At 50.5% G+C, this 24,682-nt stretch overlaps 1 protein-coding gene across 1 annotated transcript; it reads left to right on the top strand.

Moving 5' to 3' along the window:
* On the top strand, positions 1–23,916 carry SLC2A7 (solute carrier family 2 member 7). Its single transcript, XM_060118157.1, is given in 15 exon segments — positions 1–125; positions 2,229–2,283; positions 3,425–3,521; positions 6,927–7,089; positions 10,084–10,200; positions 11,241–11,398; positions 12,971–13,127; positions 13,266–13,404; positions 14,255–14,287; positions 14,289–14,369; positions 16,613–16,680; positions 20,027–20,045; positions 21,056–21,149; positions 22,941–23,068; positions 23,695–23,916. Coding segments are annotated over 15 exon segments (1,656 nt in total).
* The last annotated feature ends 766 nt before the right edge of the window (positions 23,917–24,682 follow it).

Raw genomic sequence — 24,682 nt, 5'->3', positions numbered from 1 at the left:
ATGCTCAAGTGGTACAGCGTCTACTTACTGCAGGAGAGGAGAGCAAGTGCCAGCTCCAGCTCCAGGCAAAGCGTCCCCCACAGCCAGTGGATCCGCAGCCCTGGAGGCTGCACACGCCCCACTTTGTGCTGCGTGGGAGGACCCCACCGTCTCCCCTCACCCCACCCCGTGAGGGCTGAAATACAGAAGCTGGGGGCCTGCCTTTGGCCACTGCTGAATGTGCTTTAAACAGAACCCTGGAGCGCACACAGAGCCTGAGACGGAGAGATAGTCCCTCCCAGGGTGAAAAGCCCAGCACAGGCTGTGAGGGCTCTTCATGTCTTGGTAGGGAAGTGTCCCAGGCCCAGGCCTTTCCCAAGAGTTAACACTCTGCTAGCAAGGCCTCAGAAGGGATGAGGGGCACAGCAGACAAAACATGTAGCACTTGGGAGAGTACCTAACTTGTCATGAGCAGACCGTCAGGAGAAATAAGGCCCCCATGTTCTCTTATCCCGGTGGTCGTCATGCTGCTGTCCATGTGCCAACAGGTTTTTACCCAGGCACACAAGTGTATTTTGCTTTAGTCACCTAACATGACGTTCATAACATGTCTCCATGTCCCTACATAATTTTCACAATTATCCCTTGAAATGGCAGCCTGGCATTCCAGTTGATTTGTCATAATTTATCCAGTTATTGCCTACTTTTTTGTTTTGCTAATATAGATAATTCCTTTTTTTTTTTACTTTATTTTAACTTTTTATTCTATATTGGAGTATAGCCGATTAACAATATTGTGATAGTTTCAGGTACATAGCAGAGGGACTCAGCCATACATGGACATGTATCCATTTCCCCCAAACTCCCCTCCCATCCAGTCTGCCACGTATCATTGAGCAGAGTTCCCTGTGCTATACAGTAGGTCCTTGTTGGTTATCCATTTTATTTTTATTTTTATTATTGGAGTATAATTGCTTTACAATATTGTGTTTGTTTCTGCCATACAGCGAAGTGAATCAGCCATATGCATACACACATCCCCTCCCTCTTGGACCTCCCTCCCCACTGTCCCATTCAACTAGGTCATCACAGAGCACCGAGCTGAGCTCCCTGTGCTATACTGCAGGTTCTCACTAGCTAACTGTTTTCCACATGGTAGTGGATTTATGTCAAACCTAATCTCCCAATTCATCCCACCCTCCCCTTCCCCCATGTCCACTCATCCGTTCTCTACATCTGCCTTTCTATTCCTGTCCTGCAAATAACTTCATCTGCACCATTTTTCTAGATTCCACATATATGTGTTAATATACGAAATTTGTTTCTCTTTCTGACTTACTTCACTCTATATGACAGACTCTAGGTCCATCCACATCTCTACAAATGACCAATTTCATTTTTTATGGCTGAGTAATATTCCATTATATACATATACCACATCTTCTTTATCCATTCATCTGTCCCTGACTTCAGACTATACTACAAAGCTCATCAAGGCAGTATGGTATTGGCACAAAAATAGAAATATAGATCAGCAGTTATCCATTTTAAATATAATAGTGTGTACATGTCAATCCCAAACTCCCTAAATATCCCTTTCCCCCACCCTTCCCCCCTGGTAGCCATAAGTTCATTCTCTAAGTCTCTGAGTCTGTTTCTTTTTTGTAAATAAGTTCATTTGTATCATTTCTTTTTGGATTCCACATATAAGTGATATCATATGATATTTCTCTTTCTAACAGTGATAATTCTGAAACAAGCACTTTTTTGTTCAATATTTTATTGACTTATTTAATACTAGTAAGTGTAAGTAGAAATAACTAAGTTGTATCTCTTTAAAAGTATTTAGTTTGCTCTTTCCCCCAAATGGACAATTAGTCCAAATTCGTAAGAGGAAGCACAGATGGAGAGATAACACAGGAGACGCATAAAGGATCCAGGCAGTCAGGCCCAACTTGGTTTCCAAGACACCTTATTTCTAGGGACCCAGGGCAGGTGGTGTTTTTCTTCTCCTTGGTGCAACCAGAGAGTTTCTGGTTTGAAGCTTGATGGAGACAAAGACAAAATTCACGCTGAGTTTGAATCTTTATCTTATCAACACGTCCAAGGAAAATAGTCTCCTGGGGAAAGTCAGCAGGGTCCAGAGGCCAAAAGGGTAATAAAGCCTCACAGGCCCCAGGCTGTCAACACAGAGCAGGACCCAGGTGTCACTTGGGAGGCACAGCACACCTGTTTCTCAGCTGAACAAGGACGAGAACAAAAGGGGCAGGGACTCCACTACCCCCCTCCCCCCCCAGGGAAGGGGTACGTGCCAAGTCTAGGAAACTGTCACGGCCACTGTCCCTTTGCCACCAGGTGAGGGGACTGTGGAGGGAGGGGAAGACCCCTGAAATGCTTCTAGCAACGAGAGGACAACACTGCCCCTGGCTTTCCAGGGGAGCCACCAGCCCTGGGAGAGCAGTGGAGGAGAAGCCGCTTCCCCACACATCCCAGCTCAGACACGAGAGAGGAGGGGTTGAGTCCAGCTCTAGGGAAGTGTGGGAGACCCCTGTCCCCGTCCTGTTCCCCCAGCCTCTGAAGTTGCCCAAATCCTGCTTTTGTCTGCCTGGCTGGTTTGCTGGCTGCACAGGGCTGAGACTGTTGGCAGTCAGGCAGATAGTGGGGGTGGGGGTCAGAGGTACAGGTAACAGGCAAGCAGAGGGGTGGGGGGACGGTCTGGGGCCATGGCTCTGCACCAGCTGGCTTCTTGGAGCCCTGGGTGGCACCGACTCAGGCAGCCACAGACCCTGCCCCAGTTCTGCTGGCCCCTCCTCAGACTTTGGCCCGGGGGCCAGTTCCCGGGAGCTACCCTGGGTGCTGCGGTAGCCATGGAAACGTGATTGCCTTGGTTTTTCCCAGGGCCTGTCCAGGAGTGAAAGGCAAGCCATGCCTCTGTTTGCTGCTTCCTCTGTCTGAAAACTCCTCCCCCAGCAGCTCACAGGCCCACCTCATCCTTTCAGGTTTCAGCTTAAAAGCACCTGCTCGGAGAGCCCCCTCCTCTGTCCCCCATTGGCTTCTATCCCATTACCTGTTTTATTGTCCTCACAGCATTATCGTTATTTGGAGGTCTCGTACTTGTCTGTGTTTTTGTTTTGTTTTGTTGGCCTCCCCTCTAGAATGTAAGCTCCTCAAGGGCACAGTACGCTGGACCTTTTTCCTGAAGCTTCCCCTACTTCATCCAGGGCCAGGCCCAGAGGAGACGCACAGATATATCTTTAAGGAGGGGGATGCGTTCAAGGAACAGGAAATGATGCCATCCACTCCCCCCAGCCTCCGGCACCTTCCCCACTCCCCTGGGCATGGCCTGGGGTCCTCCACCCCCACTTCCAGCCCAGCCACGGCCCCACTTCCGGAAGTTCCCAGGACTAACCTCCCAGTCCCTGACCGTAAACCTCCGCTCCCGCAGCGCCTCCAACCCACGCTGGTGCTGGCCACGCTGAACACAGCCTTTGGCTCGGCCTTCCAATACGGCTGCAACATCGCTGTGGTTAACACACCGCACAAGCTGGGTGGGCAGGAGAGGGCTGCCATCTTGCTCTGTGGAGGCCGCCATCTTTCTTCCGGAAGCCACCGGCTTTTTTCCGGAAGCAGCTGCCTTCCTCTAGTACTCTTGGGAGGCCGGCCTCTGCAGACCAGGGAATGACTAGGGTTGTGGGCTATTCCCCTCCCCCTCCCCCCCACCCCCCGCCCCGCAATGTCATCCTTTCCAGGCACACTGGGAAGGGGGTGGGAGGGGATGGGCTTGGATTCCCTGCCCAGTCGCTTTGGGCCTTAGTCCCACTGCCTTTCCCCCTGGGAAGGCCACTTGCAGATGACAAAGAGGATGGGGTCAAGGACTAAACCCTTAGGGGTTGGGATTGGGGGGAGGAGAAGCAAAGGAAAAAGAGTATCCCAAAGGCCTAGTAAAGCATGTGAGTCAGGAGGGAGGGGCTTAGGAGGCAGAGCGTTGACCTCATGGAGCGCATGCGTGACCTTGACAAGACCAGCTGAGTTGAGACAAAAGCTTGATTGGAGTGGGTTTGGGGAGAATGGGAGGGGTGGAGGAGAGACAACTTTTTAAGGAGTTTTGCTGCACAGGGGAACAAAAAATGAAGCTTAGTGAAGGGAGAAGGGGGGTTGTGTTGGGGTTTTATAGGGCAAGAGTCATGTTTGTGTTGTGAGGAGAAGGATGCAATAAAGAAAGATGTATTGGGAATTCTCTGGTGGTCCAGTGGTTAGGACTTGGTGCTTTCACTGTGAAGGGCCCAGGTCAGGGATTGAACCTGGGTCCACAAGCTTCAATCCGACAAGCCATGCCGCGTGACCAAAGAAAAAGAACCAGTGATGCAGGAGAGACAGGGAATAGTTACAGGAAGAAGGTCCCTGAAAGGGCAAGGACAGGTCCCAGTGTCTGTTCCCATTCATTTGGGTGTACGAGTCCTGCTCTACTTTTAAAAATCACTGTCATTACTTTATAGCTACACTTTATTCTGCTTTATAGGAGGTACTGCAGTAGTTGCTCATGGCTTATATTAATATACTTATCATTATTACCATTGAAGGAACATTTTTTTCTCAGTCAAGCAATGTACCATCAATATATCACAGTGAAGCTCTTAAATTCTCTACTGGATATATATTATTTCTATAACCAAGGAGGAAACTAAGACTTACAGAGCTACCTCTGTAAGGTAGCTTGCCCAAAGTCATACAATTAGTAACTATATATATATATATATATATATATATATATATATATATATATATATATATATATATATTTAGCATCTTTATTGGAGTATAATTGTTTTACAATGGTGTGTTAGTTTCTGCTGTATAACAAAGTGAATCAGCTATACATATACATATATCCCCATATCTCCTCCCTCTTGCTTCTCCCTCCCACCCTCCCTATCCCACCCATCTAGGTGGACACAAAGCACCGAGCTGATCGCCCTGTGCTATGCGGCTGCTTCCTACTAGCTATCTATTTTACATTTGGTAGTATGTATATGTCAGTGCCACTCTCTCACTCTGTCCCAGCTTACCCTTCCCCCTCTCCGTGTCCTCAAGTCCATTCTCTACATCTGCGTCTTTATTCTTGTCCTGCCCCAAGGTTCTTCAGAACCTTTTTTTTTTTAGATTCCATATATATGTGTTAGCATACAGTATTTGTTTTTCTCTTTCTGACTTACTTCACTCTGTATGACAGACTCTAGGTCCATCCACCTCACTACAAGTAACTCAATTTTGGTTTTTTTTTATAGCTGAGTAATATTCCATTGTATATATGTGCCATATCTTCTTTATCCATTCATCTGTCGATGGACATTTAGGTTGCTTCCATGTCCTGGCTATTGTAAATAGAGCTGCAATGAACATTGTGGTACATGACTCTTTTTGAATTATGGTTTTCTCAGGGTATATGCCCAGTAGTGGGATTGCTGGGTCGTATGGTTGTTCTGTTTTTAGTTTTTTTTAAGGAACCTCCATACTGTTCTCCATAGTGGCTGTATCAATTTACATTCCCACCAACAGTGTAAGAGGGTTCCCTTTTCTCCATTCCTTCTCCAGCATTTATTGTTTGTAGACTTTTTGATGCTGGCCATTATGACCGGTGTGAGGGATACCTCATTGTAGTTTTGATTTGCATTTCTCTAATGATTAGTGACGTTGAGCATCTTTTCATGTGTTTGTTGGCAGTCTGTATATCTTCTTTGGAGAAATGTCTGTTTAGGTCTTCTGCTCATTTTTGGATTGGGTTGTTTGTTTTTTTGATATTGAGCTGCAAGAGCTGCTTGTATATTTTGGAGATTAATCCTTTGTCAGTTGCTTCGTTTGCAAATATTTTCTCCCATTCTGAGGGTTGTCTTTTCATCTTGTTTATGGTTTCCTTTGCTGTGCAAAAGCTTTTAAATTTCATTAGCTCCCACTTGTTTATTTTTGTTTTTATTTCCATTACTGTAGGAGGTGGGTCAAAAAGGATCTTGCTGTGATTTATGTCATAGGGTGTTCTGCCTATGTTTTCCTCTAAAAGTTGTATCGTGTCTGGCCTTACATTTAGGTCTTTAATCCATTTTGAGTTTATTTTTGTGTATGGTGTTAGGGAATATTCTAATTTCATTCTTTTATATGTAGCTGTCCAGTTTTCCCAGCACCACTTATTGAAGAGGCTGTCTCTTCTCCATTGTATATTCTTGACTCCTTTATCAAAAATAAGGTGATCATATGTGTGTGGGATTATCTCTGGGCTTTCTATCCTGTCCCACTGATCTATATTTCTGTTTTTGTGCCAGTACCATACTGTCTTTTTTTTTTTTTTTTTTGCAGTATGTGGGCCTCTCACTGTTGTGTCCTCTCCCATTGCGAAGCACAGGCTCCGGACGCGCAGGCTCAATGGCCATGGCTCATGGGCCCAGCCGCTCCGTGGCATGTGGAATCTTCCCGGACCGGGGCAGGAACCCATGTACCGTACATCGGCAGATGGACTCCCAACCACTGCGCCACCAGGGAAGCCCCATACTGTCTTGAAGTAACAATATTTCTTATGTTGCCTCTTGCACAGCAAGGTTCTGCAAAGTGAATTTTTTTTTTTTTGCCATGTCGTTCGGCATGTGGGTTCTCAGTTCCCCAACCAGGGATCAAACCTGCACCCCCTGGCATAGAAGCTTGGAGTCCTAACTGCTGGACCACCAGGGAACTCCCAACAGTGAATTTTTAACATTTTGAGCAGTCTAGTTCCTCATCTCACACCATCATACAGTAGGCTTTTTTTTTTTTTTTATCTCCAGGTAACAACAGAGAATCAATTGTGTCCTGAGGGTGTTGGTAGACACATCCTTCATGACAATGACCTGAGGCAACTGAGAACATTACCTCTTGGTCTCTCATGAGTTGCCTGATTGTCAATGGATGGGTCAATGTCTTCCAGGTCTTGAAGTCCTTTTATAATGAAACCTACTTTGAGCAACACGGAGCCTTCATGGACGAGAAAGTCATGCTGCTGCTGTGGTCCTGCACCATGTCCGTGTCTCCTCTGGGCGTCTTGGTGGGGTCCCTGCTTATTGGCCTGCTGGTTGACAAATGTGGCAGGTAAAGAAGAAGGGTGCTGCTGTCGCTCAAAATTCATATTAGTAAAGCATGTTGTCTCTTGGCATTTGTGCATGTGGTGGGGAGTCGTGCGACCTTGAAAATCAGGAGGCCTGAAGTCCAGCCCCCACTTTGCCATAGACATCATGACCTTAAAGCAAGTCCTTGAATTTCTTGGGATTTCTTCCTCTTGTCAGCTGCATGGGAACAACAGCCCCACTGTTGTCCACCCCATGGAGATGTATCAGCCTTTGAGAGCAAAGAAATTAAAGCATATGTCCATACAAAGTCTTGTACACAAATGTGTATAGCAGGTTTATTTGTAATGACCCAAAACTGGACACAGTATCAAAGTGCATCCCTAGGTGAATGGATAAACAAACTGTGGTGTATCCATACAATCGAATACTATGCAGCAATAAAAAGATATGACTGTGACATAAGCTACAGTATGCATGAATCTCAAAGTAATTCTGCTGAATGGAAGAAGCCAGACAAAAAAGTATATACTATATTATTTCAATTATGTAAAATTGTAGGAAATGCAAACTAATCTATAGTGACAGAAAACAGATCAGTGGTTGCTTGGGAGAAATTTTGGAATGATGGAAATGCTCACTGTCTTCATTGTGGCAATAATATCATGGATGTGTGCAGATGTCACAACATCAAACTGTGCATTTTAAATAAGAAATAAAATGGCTAATAAAAACATTTTCAAAATTCACATTAGTAAGCCATGCTGTCTCTTGGAGATTGTGCATGTGATGGGGAGTTGTGCAACCGTGAAAATCAGGAGGTCTAAAGTCCACTTTGCCATAGACATCCTGACCCTAAAGCAAGTCCTTGAATTCCTTGGGATTTCTTCCCCTTGTCAGCTGCATGGGAACAGCAGCCCCTCTGTTGTCCACCCCGTGGAGATGGATCAGCCTTTGAGAGCAAAGTCTTGACCATACTCAGCACTTCTGGCAGGTGTTCAATAAATGCTTGTTGACTGGGTTTAATTCGAGGTCAGGAGACCCATGGCTCCAAGTTGTAACAGCTGCAGCCTCTCCCCGTGCAGCCTCACCCATGTCGTTCTGAGCTTTGGGGTTCAGACTGAGTCAGTCCATGTGCCCCTGAAGAATAGTTCTTGTACTTTGCTTGGTTTACACAGACTCACTAATCTTTACACGTAAGCCCAGTTGCTGCCAAGACGTGACTCTGCAGATAAGGACGGATGTCCAGATCAAGGTCCCAGGAAGGAAGGGAGTGAGCCAGGTTCTCAGGGTGAGGCCCCACGGAACTCCATTTGGCCGGATCTCACTCTTTGGAATTCACAGTTACACTTGGACTTGATGTGCCGTGGTCAGCAGTTTGTAGGGAGGAGTGGGAAGTCCTCTAAAGAAAACTAGCTCTTAAAGAACCATACCAGTTCACTTTTCATGCATAAAAGAAAATACTGGGGCATTCCCTGGTGGTCCAGTGGTTAGGACCCCGAGCTCTCATTGCCGAGAGCCGGGGTTCAATACCTGGTCAGGGAACTAAGATCCCACAAATGGCAAGGCTCAGCCAAACATACAAACAAAAACAAACAAAAAAACAAAGAAAATATTGGCAATTAAAAATTAATTATGTATTAAAGCAGGACTCATAGGACCTCTTCTTATAGATACTTGATTAACAATTAATTTGCCATTCGTTGTATACGTGAGTGAAGGAAACATGCACTATATTGCAATTATGCCATAATCCAGGTTTTTATGTAATTCAGATTGTGCTGTTCTCAGCTACACCAAGAGTGATTGGACTGTTCTAGAAGCTTGGCCCCCACCTCCTTGTCTGAACCCAGAGTCACAGAACTTGGGACCTCAGAGATGGTTTCATCATTGTCCTCATTTTGCAGATGAGGACCCTGAGACCAGCTGGTGTGGTGGAGCTGGCCTTGCCCTAGTGGGGTCGGGACCAGCCCTGAGCTAAGCTAAGGCTTCCTGGTCATCAGGAAGGGGCTCGTGTGGGCTGTTTGTTCTCTCCGGACCTGTAGCCTCTGGGCTGGCTGATCCTCTGCTCTGAGTTTGGGCTTTGATGGCAGTTCTCTCAGAGCTATGCCCACCCCAGGAAGAGAAAAGTGGCCTGAGAAAACCAGTCTGTGTATCTGATGAGTCCTCAGTGTTGCCTAGCAGGGGACTTTTGTAGAACTCTTAGGACTATCCCCCCAGGAGGGGTGTCTGGGTGTCTGTTTAGAGATCCCCCCTCCTCCACTCCTGGCATCAGAGATGATGCACCTGTGTCAGTCAGGGTCCTGATGGTCCTTGAATGTGGACAGCGTGTAGAGAGATCACCAAGGGTGGTGCAGCCAGCAGCCACCCTATAGCTGGGTCACCATCTTCCTTCCTGATCCACTGCTGTTTTCTCCTTTGGCAAAATCCAAGCCACATGTGGGGATGAGGGGGCAAGGGAGCCACTGATGCCAGTCAGCATGGGGCACAGAACACAGTCTGGAAGGTAGGTATGGATCCTGGGGGACAGGCAGGGGCATCCAGCGTAGTTCTATTTTTCAGACACTCCCTCCCTCCTCTTCATAGTCTCATGGTTTTTCAGCCTTGGGAGGAATCTTAGTGATCATCTAATCCGGCTCTGTCTCCCACCTGTTGTGGGGTTCCCCTGTTCACCATTCTTGACAGTCTTCATCCGGCCTCCTCTCTGCTTGAATACCACCAGTGACAGGAAGCTCCCTACTTGCAGAGGCAGGCCCATTGCTTTCTCCTTCCCTACTATCTTCAGTCAGCTCCAATGGTTAGCACGCTCCCACTCCTCACCGCCCCCCTGCTGGCCCCAAACCTCCTTTCCTGGGGCCTCTGCCCCCTGGTCCTTGCTTTCTGTGCTTCCCAGCCATCAGCCTTTCTCAGGCACGTTCCCGGCACTTCTATAACGGCTGCCCTGGAGAATAGGAGTTGGTGTCAAGAGAGCTTCTGCTGCCTCGCCCCCCATGCCGTCTGGGCTCTGCTGTCCTTGCAGAAAGGGAACACTGCTGATCAACCATGTCTTCGCCATCCCTGCCATCCCGAAGGGAGTCAGCAAAGTGACCAAAGCTTCCGAGCTGATCATCTTTTCTCGAGTGGCACTGGGAGTCTGAAGCCCCAAGCCCATGCTGAGGGTCAGCAGTGGGGGGAAGGGTCTGAGTCAGACACACCCAGCACCACTGGCCAAGGCTGGAAGCAGGAGCAGCAAAGGGTCTTCCTGGTTCTGAATGGCTCTTTTCCCTTTGGGAGCATCCTCTTGTCTCCATCCCCGGACTCTCGAAAACCTCATGTTCTCTCTTCCCTTCCCCTTATTTAACAAAATGTATCAGGGGAAGATCTTTAAAAACACATTTTACCTTGAAGTACAACTGATAAGGCTTTACAAGGTATCTTCCAAGGAAGGTGTATAGTTCACACTGAGGATGAGAAGATTCAAGCAAAAGTACAGGATTTGGGGACTCTGTCAGCAGGTGACTGAGGTTTCTTAACTATGGTGTTTTTTTCTATTAAAAAAAACAAAAATGATACAAGTAACCTGTGCTTCAGAAAAATCAGAAAATAATCCCGAGCCAAAGACCTATCGTTCAGTCCCACATCCCAGGAACACAGTCCTCGCCTGTAACAAGTGGCCCCAGCTCCGCAGCTAGGAAGGAGAGGATATCCTGCCGTGTCCCCTGGGAGTCTGAGGATTCTGGAAAGGTTTCCTTCTTAGTGCGAACTAAACAGTCCACGTGGCCAATTTCCATCTCCATGGAGGGGAAGCGGGCCGGGGAGTGGTGGGGGTGGTACAGGCTGCCTGTCAGTGGTGCTGACACCACAGAGAAACTCGGGGACTATGAGATGAATTAAATCTCAAGTTTCCAGGGCCTCCCTGGTGGCGCAGTGGTTGAGAGTCTGCCTGCCGATGCAGGGGATACGGGTTCGTGCCCCGATCTGGGAGGATCCCATATGCCGCGGAGCGGCTGGGCCCGTGAGCCATGGCCGCTGGGCCTGCGCGTCCGGAGCCTGTGCTCCGCAACGGGAGAGGTCACAACAGTGAGAGGCCCGCATACCGCAAAAAGAAAAGGAAAAAAAAAAAAAAATCTCAAGTTTCCAGGCCCCAGGAGGTTGGGACTGTTTCTTTTCTCCTCCCCTGGTTTTTGTTTTGCTAGATCCAGGCATCTCCTACAGTGCCCTTCCCGTGTACCTGGGAGAGTTAGCTCCCACGAAACTTAGAGGTGCTCTGGGAACAATGACGGAGGTGTTTGTCATCATGGGAATCTTCCTAGCACAGATCTTCGGCCTGCAAGCCATCCTGGGCAACCCTACAGGTACCTGTGGCTCACCGAGGTCCGGGGGGGTGGGGGGAGGGTGAGAGGGAGCGTGGGAGCTATGGGGGGGCCGAGGGAGCGGGGTCTGGACACATGGGGCTCGGCTGTGCCCATGTGTCTGGCGGATCAAGTCAGGTGAGGCCAAGAGGTGCCCTTTGGGTTGGGCAATGTGTGGCTTGTTTGGAGATGGGTGACCTTGACGAGAGCAGTTTGGGTGAGCGGTGGAGACAAATTGTGCATGGGGACGGGAGGAGATCGGAGACCAGGGGCACACACGACTCTTGGGAGTTTTGCTGTAAAGGAAGGAGAGAAGTTGGGGGTAGCTGGGAGGGGAAGCAGGCTGGAGAGAAGGGTTTTTTGTTTTGCTTTGTTTTTTCAGCTGGGACGCTGTGCGAATGGTCCTGCAGCAAGGGCAATCGATGCAGGAGGGGCAGGCACACAGCCACGGTCACTGTCACGTGGGTGGATGTGGCTCCGCTAGACGTTTTCTTCTGGTTGCTTCTACTTTCCAAGTGAAAGGTGGCCAGGCCATTGCCTGAGAGGGCGGGTTGGGGAAGCGGGAGGGAAGCGCTAGGACAGAGGAGAAAGGGGGAAATGGTCCTCTGGGGGAGTGGGCGAGAGAATGGCCCCAAGAGTGTGGCTTGAATGCAGGCCAGCATTAAAGGCCCACAAGAACACAGTGGGATTTCTTTCTTTATTTATTTTTTCCTCGTAAACATTTTCAAATTACCTAAATTCCACAGGAAGTCCTTAATGGGTGGATTTATGACTTCGTATTCCCCAGAGTACCTTGAAGAGACACAGGACCCAGTCGTGCTCAGTGAAAGGTCATTAGTTTTAATGATTCCCAAACTACCCCAGTGCAGCTGAAGGGGAAGCCAGGCTGGGCCCGTTGCTGCCAACAGCTGCCTTGTACTGATGCCTAGTGTGCGATGCCTGTCACCCCTCACCACTCTTCAGGGGGCACTTTATCACCATCATCATCATCATCATCTTTATTTTACTGATGAGAAAACTGAGGCTTAGAGAAGTAAAATACCTCTTCCAGTTTCCATCATAGCTAGTAAGGCTTAGATGAATCTCAATGCCGCCTCCTTAACCCAGACCTTCCAGAAGGAGCTCACACAGCCACAGTGCTGGTTCCAGCACGCTCATCGACCCCAGCCTCCAGCAAGGCAGAGATTATGCCATTTCCAGCCATAAAGTTAGGAACAAGACATGGGTTCACTTTTTCCAAGGCTCACACTTTTAAATCATCTGCTGTTCCTAAGAAAAGCAATACTCTTCCTGCAGAAAGAGTTAACAGCAGACCTTTTGAAAACTGTAACTATTTTCTCTATTTTAAAATGTGGAACCCTGCTGTGGGTGGGTTCTGGGCATTCACATCTTGGCAAGGACTCGATCCCTGCTGTCCTTGGCTCTCACCAGGACCTAGGAGGGCTGGAACAATGTGGGTGAGTGAGTTTGCAAGAGGAGAGAGTCAGGACAGAGTCAGGACACACGGAAGGTCGGCTGGAGGGCAGGGATTCCCCAGTGTTGGGTGTCCATGTTCTCAGTGTCGGGTCCCTCCAGGCTGGCCTGTGCTCTTGGCGCTCATGGGGGTCCCCGCACTGTTTTGGCTCCCCTCTCTGCCCTTCTTCCCCGAGAGCCCGAGGTCCACCCTGGCTCAGAAAAGAGATGAAGAAGACGTTCAACAAGGTACTGGAGATACAGGCTGCTCCGTCAAGACGCTCCCACCATGTTCACTTCCCAGCCACTTCCCCATGCCGGTCAAACATCCCTCCCTAGTGCCCGAAGCAGAGAACGGGCAGGGGGCAGGGTGGGGAAATGCACTCCACGACGCAGGCACCAGTGGGATGGGACAGAGGTGCCGCATGGAGGACCAGGCCGAGAGGGCCGAGGGCCGCCTGTCTGTGCCCAGCCTCTTCACGTTTCCGCCTGTCCGCTGGCAGCTGGTCTCCATCGTCTTGCCCATGGCCGGCCAGCAGCTCTCCAGGGTCAGCGCGGTATGCGCGGTTCTTTTGCTATAATTGTATCTATTTTTTTTGCAGTACGCGGGCCTCTCACTGTTGTGGCCTCTCCCGTTGCGGAGCACAGCCTCTGGACGCGCAGGCTCAGCGGCCATGGCTCACGGGCCCAGCCGCTCCACGACATGTAGGATCTTCCTGGACCAGGGCATGAACCCGTGTCCCCTGCATTGGCAGGCGGGCTCTCAACCACTGCACCACCAGGGAAGCCCTATAATTGTATCTATTGATGGTATAGGCGAAGGGTGAAGATCTGCAAAAACAGGGCTGGGAGGCTGCTTCCAGAAACGTCAGAGATTGGATGCGTAACCCATATGGTGCTTAAGGAAAGTGTCAGGAAGTGGTGGCATCAGGCCCTCGGGGACTCATGGTTGCTCAGCAGGAGACGTCGAGTGGTACCCAGCCCAGGCAGGAGCCAGGGCGCGTGGTGGCTTTCGGAAGTGCTGCATTGCCCACATCCTTGGGGCTGGGCCAGGAGAGAAGCTAAGCTTGGGGTTGCCTAGGCCTGGAATGAGAGGCGAGGGGTCATTCTGTGGGGCCTGAGATCATAGACTAACAAAGCGACAGAGGGAAACATCTCGGGGTCCCATTTTACAGATGCAGAACTCAAGGCCCCGAGAGGGGAAGAGCTGTAACCCGGGCTCCGGCAGAGCCAGCCTCCATCCCAGGGCTCAAGTCTTCAGGTCACGGCTCTTTTCTCCCACCTACTGCCTCCTTCCTGTCCAAGGGGTCCCCTAGGCTTTCAGGACTGTGTGTTATAGAGTCAGGAAGGCTGTCAGCGGCCTGGGCCTTCAGGCCTCTCCTCACAGCCCTTGTGCTTTTGTTTTAGGTCAACTACTATGCGGACATGATCTACACCTCCCTCGGCTGGCATGGAGGCGGCTCATTCCCAGTAAGTAACAGTGGGTGCCAGCGTGGTCAACACAGTGATGACCGTCATCTCGGTGAGCCACCCAAAAGTGTCCTTCCCATTGGGCATCTCTGAGTCGGTGCCCCGCAGGCAGACAAGAGCCCCCCAGGGTCCACTGCTGGTGGCACTGGTCCTGGGGTGACTGGAGGGACACAGACTTTCGGATGTGCCCATACTTACCACTGTGTGACCTTAACCGGGCCACTTAAACACCTTCAAATTCAAGTTTCTTCCTTTGTACAATGGTTATGGTGATTGTAATACCCAGTATACTGATGCACGTGTTGTTACTGTTGGCATAAAATTATTATTTCAGAGTTTTATATTTAAAACCTGAACCACTTATGCCTGTGTTAAAAAAGTGAATAGACAGGGGCTTCCCTGGTGGCGCAGTGGTTGAGAGTCCGTCTGCCGACGCAGGGGACACGGGTTCGTGCCCCGGTCCGGGAATATCCCACATGCCACGGAGCGGCTGGGCCCGTGAGCCATGGCCGCTGAGCCTGCGTGTCCGGAGCCTGTGCTCCGCAACGGGAGAGGCCACAGCAGTGAGAGGCCCGCGTACCACACACACACACACACAAAAAGTGAATAGACAGAGGTGTGCTCATTTACAAGGTCAAGTGACCATGATGGTCCTTTCTCTAGAACTTTTCCAAGTTATCTCACTATTATTTTGGTTCCTGTTTCTTTTTTTTTTTTTTTTTTTTTTTTTTTTTTTGCGGTACGCGAAAAAAAGAGGCTGGCTCTGGGGAGGGCCGAGTGACGGAAACAAGCCGGAAATGGGAGGAGCTAGGAGGCCCCCAGGCCCAATTCTCCACCCTCCGTGGAGTCTGTGCACCCCTTCCTCCAGCGGATTCCTGTAGCCCCTCGCCTTCCCCTAGGGCAGGGTCCACCCTCTGTCCTCAGAGCCCTCCTCCTCTAGGGTACATCGTCATAACTAGGACCCTCTTCCCCGTCATCCTACCTGGAGAAACCCAAGCCAGAGAGACAGGGGCACCTCCCTCCCTCTCCCTGAGGAGCCGTGTCTGGGTATTAAGCACAGAAGGAGACGTTGGTCTTACCTCTACCTTGTTTATACAATCCTGGGATTGCCGTTTTGCTCCTGTTGGACCCTCACTGAACGGCAGTGATAATCCCCGTCTGTAGGGTTGTTGGGAGGACGGAGGGGACATGTGTAGAGGGACCGTCCAGGGCCTGGCATGGAGTGACGGTGATGCCTTGCTGATGGCACTGTTGTGGATGCTGCAGGTGAGGATGGAGTCGAATGAAAAGGGCGTTAGAACAAGAAGGCAGGCAGGCGTGCTGGTCGGACGAAGCATTGTCCAAGCTTGAAATATTCGAGAAGGCTGATCAGGAGGTGTGTGTCCTGGCAGTGGAAAAGCAAGTACCTGGGGGTGAAAGGGACCCTAGTGATGTGAGGCCAGATTCTGGGCGGCCTCGACGTGAATTGAAGCAGCAGGTAATGGGAGGGGGCTATGTGAAAATGTAGGTATTATTATTATCTCGGGGGTGTGAGATGATTGTCACTGAAAAGACAGCGTTGCTCACGGTTCCCAAGGGAGAGAGGTGCACACAAGGCCACATAGAGAAGCATCTCGGGGGAGGGGGGGCGGGCAGCAGTACGTGGGCAAGAGCCTTTCTCGTGGTTTCCGTGGGAAGGTACAGGCAAGGCAAGGTAAGCAGGTTTAGGACTGCCTAGTTTGAAAGATTTCAGGCGGTTCCGGGGCCCCGATGCCGGGCTGTTCCTGGCTGTCTGGTACCTGCCCTGGGCGATAAGGCAGGGGGACGCTGGCTGGGGGCGGCGGGGGCAGGTGAGAGCCTGATGGAGCAGGGGGTGGGGTGGGGGCGGCTCCGGGCGGGTTCCATGCGAAAGGCGCACGCACAGCTGAGCTGTCTGCTATCTCTAGAAACCGGCTAACGGTGTGTGGGGGACAGTCCCTCCAGCGTCAGGAAGGCCCCCAGATGTCAAAGCATCAGACGCAGAAACTAGAAAACGGAGTTATTACAGTGCGGGGGGGGACGGGGGGGAGGTGGTCAAGGAGCCGAGACCCGGGGTCTGTAGATGCCTGAGACAGGGAGGAGTAGTGGTGCAGGGTCTGTGGCACAAACGTCAAGTTCCCGTCGGGATAAGGGCCTAAGTTCCACGGAGCAGGCAGCAGGGGCGAGCGGGCACTTAAGGAGGGGCTGAGGAGGTAGTGGGGGGCCCAGGCCCAAGAATTCCGGGCGTCCCCCGCCTGGTGCCGTCGAGGCTCCTCACCGCCCGCCCTTCCCCTCCAGGCAGGCGTCGTCGAGCGGCTGGGTAGGCGGCGCCTCCTGCTGGTCGGCTACGGCATCCGCGTCTCGGCGCTGCGCTTCCAGGTCGGACCTCGCTCTCCTGCCCGGAAGGGACGGGGCGGGGGCACGCAGAGGGGTGGGGCGGAGGGCGGGGCACGCAGAGGGGTGGGACTGGGGGCGGGGCACGCAGGGGTGGACGAGCAGGGTGGTGGGAGGTCCCTGTAACAGAACCCACACCGCTAGAACCAGTGATCTCAAACTCCGCGTGTCAAACTCCACGCCCCCTTCGTGTGCAATGTAATGCCCCGTCCTGAAGTAGAGTTCGTGGGTGACTTCAATTACCTACCCATGTACATGCAAATAAATAATTAAATCGAATGCCCTAACCATGAAGTAAAGGAGAAACAAGAAGTTCCATAAAACATATATTTCAATATGCAAATGCTTAAGCGCACTGCACTAGAAGATGTCCACCAATAATGATCTAGAGTAGAATAAAGAGACGGAAGATCGGACGTCATTCCATTCAACAAGCAGAAGAAAACGAGAACAGAGGTCCGTGTGGACGGCAGACTACACTAGTGTGAGGATAAGTGACGACCAGGGACCAAACATATTCGTATATGGTAAGACAAAGAGGAAGATACCTTAACTGAAGTAGGAACACCACTCACAGGCCAATCGGAAGGTTAGGATGGAGGACGTGAAGAAGGAAGGTGAGGTGCTGGCAGGTGAGCTTGGTCTGATTGATGCGTGCCCCAAGTATAAAATGGGGTAGAGCTCTCATCTTGAAATCCTAACACGTGTCAACAAGCATGTCGGTCTCTACTATTAAAAATATCTTGGAACCCAGATCAGAAAGAAGTAGGAAAAGAAGCAATGAGAGGCTATGGAGTAACTGGGAATAGTATCAGAGTAAGATTAAAACACAAAAGGCTGCCCAAGCAAGAAATACATCACTTTAATTTGTCATTTTCTTAGCATATTTTTGTTATACGTGTTCTACAAAAATTTTGAAAATACATAGGATGGCCATAGTATGAAATATTCTGAAAGCGGACAGCATTTTGTATATCCTCAGCTGTTTCTGCCCTGTTGTTGCTTTTGCAGTAACTGTGCCTTTACAGTTAACACTATACACAGGTGGGACTTCCCTAGCAGTCCAGTGGTTAGGACTCTGTGCTTCCACTGCAGGAGGGCCAGGTTCGATCCCTGGTTAGGAAACTAAGATCCCACATGCCATGTGGAACGGCCAAAAAAAAAAAAAACTATATACAGATAGTTAGTTTTCCTGGGTCTCTGCCTTATATTCATGTTATTAAACTTTGTTTGATTTTCTCCTGTTTAAAAAAAAAACTATATACAGATCTTCCTTGACTTACAATGGGGTTACATCCCCAATAAACCCATCGTAAGCTGGAATATTGTAAATCAAAAATGCATTTAGGGCTTCCCTGGTGGCGCAGTGGTTGAAAGTCCACCTACCGATGCAGGGGACACGGGTTCGTGCCCCGGTCTGGGAAGATCCACATGCCGCGGAGCGGCTGGGCCCGTGAGCCATGGCCGCTGAGCCTGTGCGTCCGGAGCCTGTGCTCCGCAACAGGAGAGGCCACAACAGTGAGAGGCCCGCGTACCGCAAAAAAAAAAAAAAAAAAGCATTTAATAACCTACCTTTAATGTGGTTAGAAAACGTGCATTCATCTACAGTTGGGCAAAATCATTTAACACAAAGCCTATTTTATAATGAAGTGTTGAACGTCTCATGTAAGTTATTGAATACTGTACAGAAAGTGAAAAACAGCGTGATTGTCACTGACCTTCACGATCACGTGGCTGATGGGGAGCTGCCTGGCATCACAAGAGAAGATCATACTGCCTATTGATAGCCCGGGGAAAAGATCAAAATTCAAAGTACAGTTTCTTTTTTTTTTATAAATTTATTTGTTTTTGGCTGCATTAGGTCTTCATTGCTACGCTCGGGTACGGGCTCTAGGCGCGCAGGCTCAGTAGTTGTGGCGATTCATGGCCTGTGGGATCTTCCTGGACCAGGGATCAAACCTGCATCCCCTATGTTAGCAGGCAGATTCTTAACGACTGCACCACCAGGAAAGTCCCTGAAGTATAGTTTCTAGTGACTGTGTATCACTTTCCTACCATGGTAAAGTTGAAAATTTTGGACCTTCTTAAGTCAGGGGACGGTCCGTAGTTGAAAACACAATCGTATGTGAGGATGAGAATGTGCGAAGAGATTATTCTTATAATTCAGAGACAATGTCTTCATTCTTTGCCTTTTTTGCCAAGCTGTCCTCTCCATCATGACTTCCTTTTATTTTCATTTTATTTTATTTTATTTATTTATTTATTTATTTTGCGGTACGCGGGCCTCTCACTGTTGTGGCCTCTCCCGTTGCAGAGCACAGGCTCTGGACGCACAGGCTCAGCGGCCATGGCTCACGGGCCCAGCCACTCCGCGGCATGCGGGATCTTCCTGGACCTGGGCACGAAGCCATGTCACCTGCATCGGCAGGCGGACTCTCAACCACTGCACCACCAGGGAAGCCCCATGACTTTCTTTTTAATTCCTGGGTGAGTGCAAGGACCTTCAGGGGGACGAAGGTGGCTGTGTTCAGGGAACAGCAGGGCAGGGGAGCCTGTGGAGGAACGGGCGAGGTGGGGGGTGATGATGCAGCTATCGAGGAAAATGCTAGTTATAGGGACTTCCCTGGTGGTCCAGTGGTAAACAATCTGCCTTACAATGCAGGGGATGCAGGTTCGATCCCTGGTCAGGGAACTAAGATCCCACATGCTGCGGGGCTACTGAGCCCGCACACCTCGACTAGAGCCAGGGTGCCACAAACTACAGAGCCCACATGCTCTGGAATCCGCATGCCACAGATAGAGGGAAGCTCGTGCACCACAACGAATATCCCGTGTGCTACAACTAAGACTCGACGGAGTCAAAAATAAATTAAATAAATTGGGCTTCCCTGGTGGCGCAGTGGTTGCGAGTCCTCCCGCCGATGCAGGGGATGCGGGTTTGTGCCCAGGTCCAGGAAGATCCCACATGCCGCAGAGTGGCTGGGCCCGTGAGTCATGGCCACTGAGCCTGCGCGTCCGGAGCCTGTGCTCCACAACGGGAGAGGCCACAACAGTGAGAGGCCCGCGTACCGCAAAAAAAAATAAATTAATTAAATAAACTAAATAAATAGATAAATGATAAATAAATCTTTACCAAAAAAAAAAAGGAAGTGATTTTTTTTAAAAAGCTAGTTACAGTCCTGTTTTGGTTTAGTCAAAGTTTCCTTTTTAAAGACCTTATTTTCTCATTTGAAAATAATCTAAGTTCTTAGAACATTTACGGACTTAGGTGAAAAGAAGTAAATAAAACTGGACATTATCTAGAGAGATAGTTGCCAGTTGCCTTTTGGAGACCTTGGTGGCATCCCCGGCAACTTTTTTTCTCTCACTCTCTCCTTCCAACCCATTGGCCAGTCTTGTTGGCTCTGCCTGAAAACGTAACCAGCAGCTGCGCAGGTGGCACCAGACCCAGGATATCCCTTCCAGCTGCAGCCGACTCCTCTTTTGCTTCAAATATTGAAATGGACCCCACCCTGCCTGCCTGCGTGAATCAGAGCTTGTCACGCCTCTGCTCAGCAGCCTGGCTGGCTCTTCATCCCCAAGTCATCCATTCTAGGAGGCTGCCCCTCCCCCAGCTCATCTCTCACCTTGTCCCTTGGAGACAACTTCATTGAAGGAGTCGTTCTTGGTCCACCTCCACCGCCAGCCCTGCACGAACCCCACCTTCGCAGCGTTTTTCATAACTGTAGTGAAATAGTTACCTGCATACTTAGTTTGGTTGAGGTCTGTTCACCCTGAGTTTGTGTCATCTGTTGCCCTGGTAGTGGGGAGCAGAGATAGGGGTGTGCCAGCTCTCCTGGTCTGATGCCTTCTAGAAGGATTCTAGCAGAGTGCAGAATCCAGGTCCCAGCTCCAACCGCTCCTGATCATTTGACTTGGGCCATTGCTTGACGCCTGAGGGACCCAGTGTCCTCTTTGTCTGTGTTCAGGCTCTCTGTGCTCTGATTCCACATTTGTAGGATTGAAACAATAACATCCTCCCTCAGAGGGGTGTCAAGAAGATTCGGTGGGTTAGCATCTGTGAAGGGCAGAAAATAAATAAGTGGTCGGCATTCCTCCTGTTACGTTTCTCTCAATCAGGTACGGCTCCTGGAGGCCCCCATTGACTAGAATGCTAGGTTCACTCCTGGTCTCATCTTCCCTCTCTTGCCCTCAGAGCCCTGGAGGCCCACGCAGGCGCTCAGAAATCCAGGTGTGGCTCCTTCCTGTGGCAGGAAGGTGAGGCCCGCATGTGGGCTTGTCTGCATGTGGGGCTCTTGGCCTCAGGCTCTTAGAGGTCCCAGGCCTGGGCCTCTCAGGCACGGACAGCCCTGCCTCTTCCCACAGAGCACGGTCCCTGAGCTGTCTTACCTGGGCATCACCTGTGTCTTCGCCTACATCACAGGACATTCCATGCAGCCCAGTGAGTACATGCACGCCCCACTGCCTTCCAGGGCCTAGCACATAGGAGGTACCTGGTATTTGCTGAATGAATGGATGCCCTTGACTGGTGATTCTCATGATGTTCTCTCCACCTTTTCCCCTGTTCCTACACAAGCCCCACCCACACTGGAATTCTCAGTTCAGTTTACCTTTTTCTTGAAAGGCCATTCCAGCTCACATTCATTCATTCATTCATTCATTCAACAAACATTTACTAAGTGCCAAGCAGTGCCACGGCCAGGCTGGGGCCCCCCAATCTCCTGTGGATCCCAGAGTTGCCCAGCTTCAGTTCCAGTGCCCAAGAAGGAGACGAGCCTCTGCAAAGAGGGAGCTCTTGCCAGCCAGACCCCACTGGGGGCCCCACAGTTCACATCCAAACCCTCTACAAGCTCACTTTAGCCTCCAAACCCACAGCCCACCCGAGGCTCAATTGTCTTTGGTCCCCTGGCTTCCAGCTACAGTCCTGTGTTGCTTTATCCCCGTGTCCATGTGCTGGCAGCCTTGGGCCTTCACTTCCACCTTCCTTGGGGACAGCCTCCAGACTCCAGGCTTCCCCTCCCCTGTGTGTACTCCTGAGAATCTAACGCAGTTCCCACTGCATGGGGAGAGACCCCTCTGGCTCCTAAGACTAGAATATTCCCTGCAGAATCTTGGTTTTGAAAGAGCTGTCCATAAGCCAAAATAAAGTTATTGATCCATTGAACACACGCTGATGGAACACCTGCTGTGCCAGGCACTGGGGATGCAGCTGTGAATCAGACAGACACGGTCATGTTGAAAGATATTTAAGTGGGATTTTCGACAGGAAGCCTTCCCAGCACACCTCCAATACGGAGGCAGGAGGGCCTGGTGGGAGCACTGCTGGTGTTTGTGTCGGGAGACCTGGGTTCTGGGCCATTCCGCCCCTTACTGCCTGTGCGTTCCCCGAAGCAAACCACTGTGTTTCTCTGGGCCTCCGGCTCCTCCGGGAAGACCAGGAGTAATCAGCTGTGCCAGCAGATGCGGGATCAGATGGTGGACTGATTTGACATGTGAGCCGACTCCTAAAGGGCTGCTTGGCTGCCTGGCCCCAGGGGGCAGGAGGGAGGAGGCCAGGGAGGGCAGTGTGGATAACTTCCCTCACTGCTACCCCTTTGGGGCACAGAGCCCTGAGGAAGGGGCCCCCTCCTCGCCAGTTCTAGGAGTTTCCCATTTGACGTCCCAAGGGCAGCTCATTCCGGGGCTCTGAATTCCCCTCCATCTTCAAGGGTCGGAAATTAACTGGGGGGAGAGAGACAGAATCTTATTTTTGTAATAAAGAATATAGATAATATGTTAATATATAAAGTCATAGATAGACCTACTGTATATAAACGGATATACAGTATATCTGTTGTATTATAATTTCATGAGGGATGGTGATTAAGGGGGGAAAATGGCCTTAGACATTTTAGACAAGACTCCTGAATGAAAAAAGGTTGAGAAACTGCCCCAAGGCAAGGTGCCTGCCATTCCCCAGATCTACCACAGGGGGCAGCACGTCCCAGGCTCAAGCGCTCATTCAGCTTTGCTCCCCCTCCCCGTCTGCGAATTTCAAAATGACACCACCACGGGGTACAGCGGCCTTGGTGTGACCTTGAGGCCCTCAGAGGCTCAGCTCGAAGCCCAGCTATGGGCGCACCCAGGAGGAGAGATGTGAGCTTCCTCCCTCGGCCATCCGGAACAGACTGTGCCCCTAAAGGGCCCTCCGCGCCCCTCTCCCCTCCCCTGGTCCTGCGCTCTCTGCCCCCAGGTCCCGTGCCCTCCGTGGTGAGGACCGAGATCTTCCTGCAGTCCTCGCGGCCGGCCGCCTTCGCAGGGGACGGGGCCGTGCTCGGGCTCACCAGCGTCATCGTGGGCTTCGTGTTCCCGTCCATCCAGGTGAGTGGGGACATGCGGTGGGGAGCACGGCGGCAGCGGGGGCGGCCCCTTGCCCCCAATTCCTGTGCCACCTTTGCCTCCCCCGCCCCGCCCCAAGCAGAAGGGGCTCCGGGAAATAGGCAGGGGTGCCTCTTCTGCTAAGAACATCTGCTAATTCGACAAGGAGGGACGACACTCCAAGGTCCATAAAACACACGTGGCGCCACTTCAGCCAAACTGTAACTACGCCAGTTTCCCACCACTGAAGAGAGGTCCCAGTTTCCTACCACTGAAGGGAGGTCCCACACTCAGGCAGTGACGCGTTCATTATGTAGGGGGTCTGGTCGGCCAAGTGTAAAGCAAGCTAGAGCCAGGGTGAGGGAACGATTCCCCCACGTCCACCTCCTTCCTCTGTTTCTGAAGGTGTGCCATCAAGTCTAGAGGACATTCCGTCCCTGTTGTTAAAAGGCTGAGTCCTTTTTGATGTGAGGGCAGGACCCAATTGTCTAGCTATTCCACTCCTCTGGGTGTAAAGTAGAACTGGCCACTGAGAAACTCCTGTGTGACTCACAAAGGCCGCACCCAGAGCTGTCCCTGGCATTCCTTTCTTCCTCTGTCCCCCCCTGTTTTCTTGTCTCTTGGCCTAGGAGGTCAGTGGTGCCTACAGCTTCATTATCTTTGCCAGAATCTGCCTCCTCACTGCTGTTTACATCTACGTGGTCATTCCTGAGACCAAGGGCCGAACATTTGTGGAGATAAAGCGAATTTTTGCCCAGAGAAACAGAGTGGAGTTTCTGGAGAAGAAAGAAGAAATCACAGATGCTGGGCCTCACATACCGTCTCTGCCTGCCAGGGAGACTTCCTTTTAGTGGCTCAACACGTCCCCCAGGTGGCACATTTAAGGCTTCCTTCTCTGAGGAAGGGTCTCCCTGCCCCAGGCCTCGAGGGAGGGTGACTGCTGTGAGATTTCTATGCCCCCGGTGGCCAAACTAAATCAGTTTGGTCCCTGATTTAATTAAGAAGCAGTTAGCTTCCAACGCTAACCCTGGGAGGAATGACCTAGGAAGACGGGAAGGCACGTGAGTATTGATTGGCAAGAATAGATCCTCCGATTCTACATCAGCATCAAAACTCAAATGGTGGATGGACACACTTTTTTAAAGTAAAATTTTTCAAGTTCAGCATTTGATATGGAGGCTGAATCCTGATCAAAGTGTCAGAGAATCGAAGAACTAGAAACCAAGGCTCTGGATTCCATCGCCTTCCTGGGGTGGCTTCCTCTCTCTCTGTGGCTGTAGGTTGCAGGGCTAATCCTGGTCAGTGTTTACAGATTGCAGGAGTTGTTCACTCGCATTTCTGATGGTTGATGCTGGCTGAAACTGACGCATGATCTGGGCTTCCTCATACCTTGGTAGCTGGATTCCTGCGTGTGGGGGAAGGAGAGAGAGAAACAAAATGGTATACACACTCACACCCCTAGCTTTGAACATCACATAGATAGCATCAGTTCTGCCACATTCTGTTCTTTAGAAACTAGTCACTAATTCCAGCCCACACTGAGGGTGGGTGGAATCAGACTGCAACTTTTGAACAGAGGCATGTCAAAAAATTTACAGAAATTGTTTAAAACCATCT

Source organism: Mesoplodon densirostris, chromosome 2 (assembly GCF_025265405.1).
Source record: "Mesoplodon densirostris isolate mMesDen1 chromosome 2, mMesDen1 primary haplotype, whole genome shotgun sequence".
In the NCBI taxonomy this organism is placed as follows: domain Eukaryota; kingdom Metazoa; phylum Chordata; class Mammalia; order Artiodactyla; family Ziphiidae; genus Mesoplodon; species Mesoplodon densirostris.
This window is presented reverse-complemented; position numbering and strand designations above follow the sequence as displayed.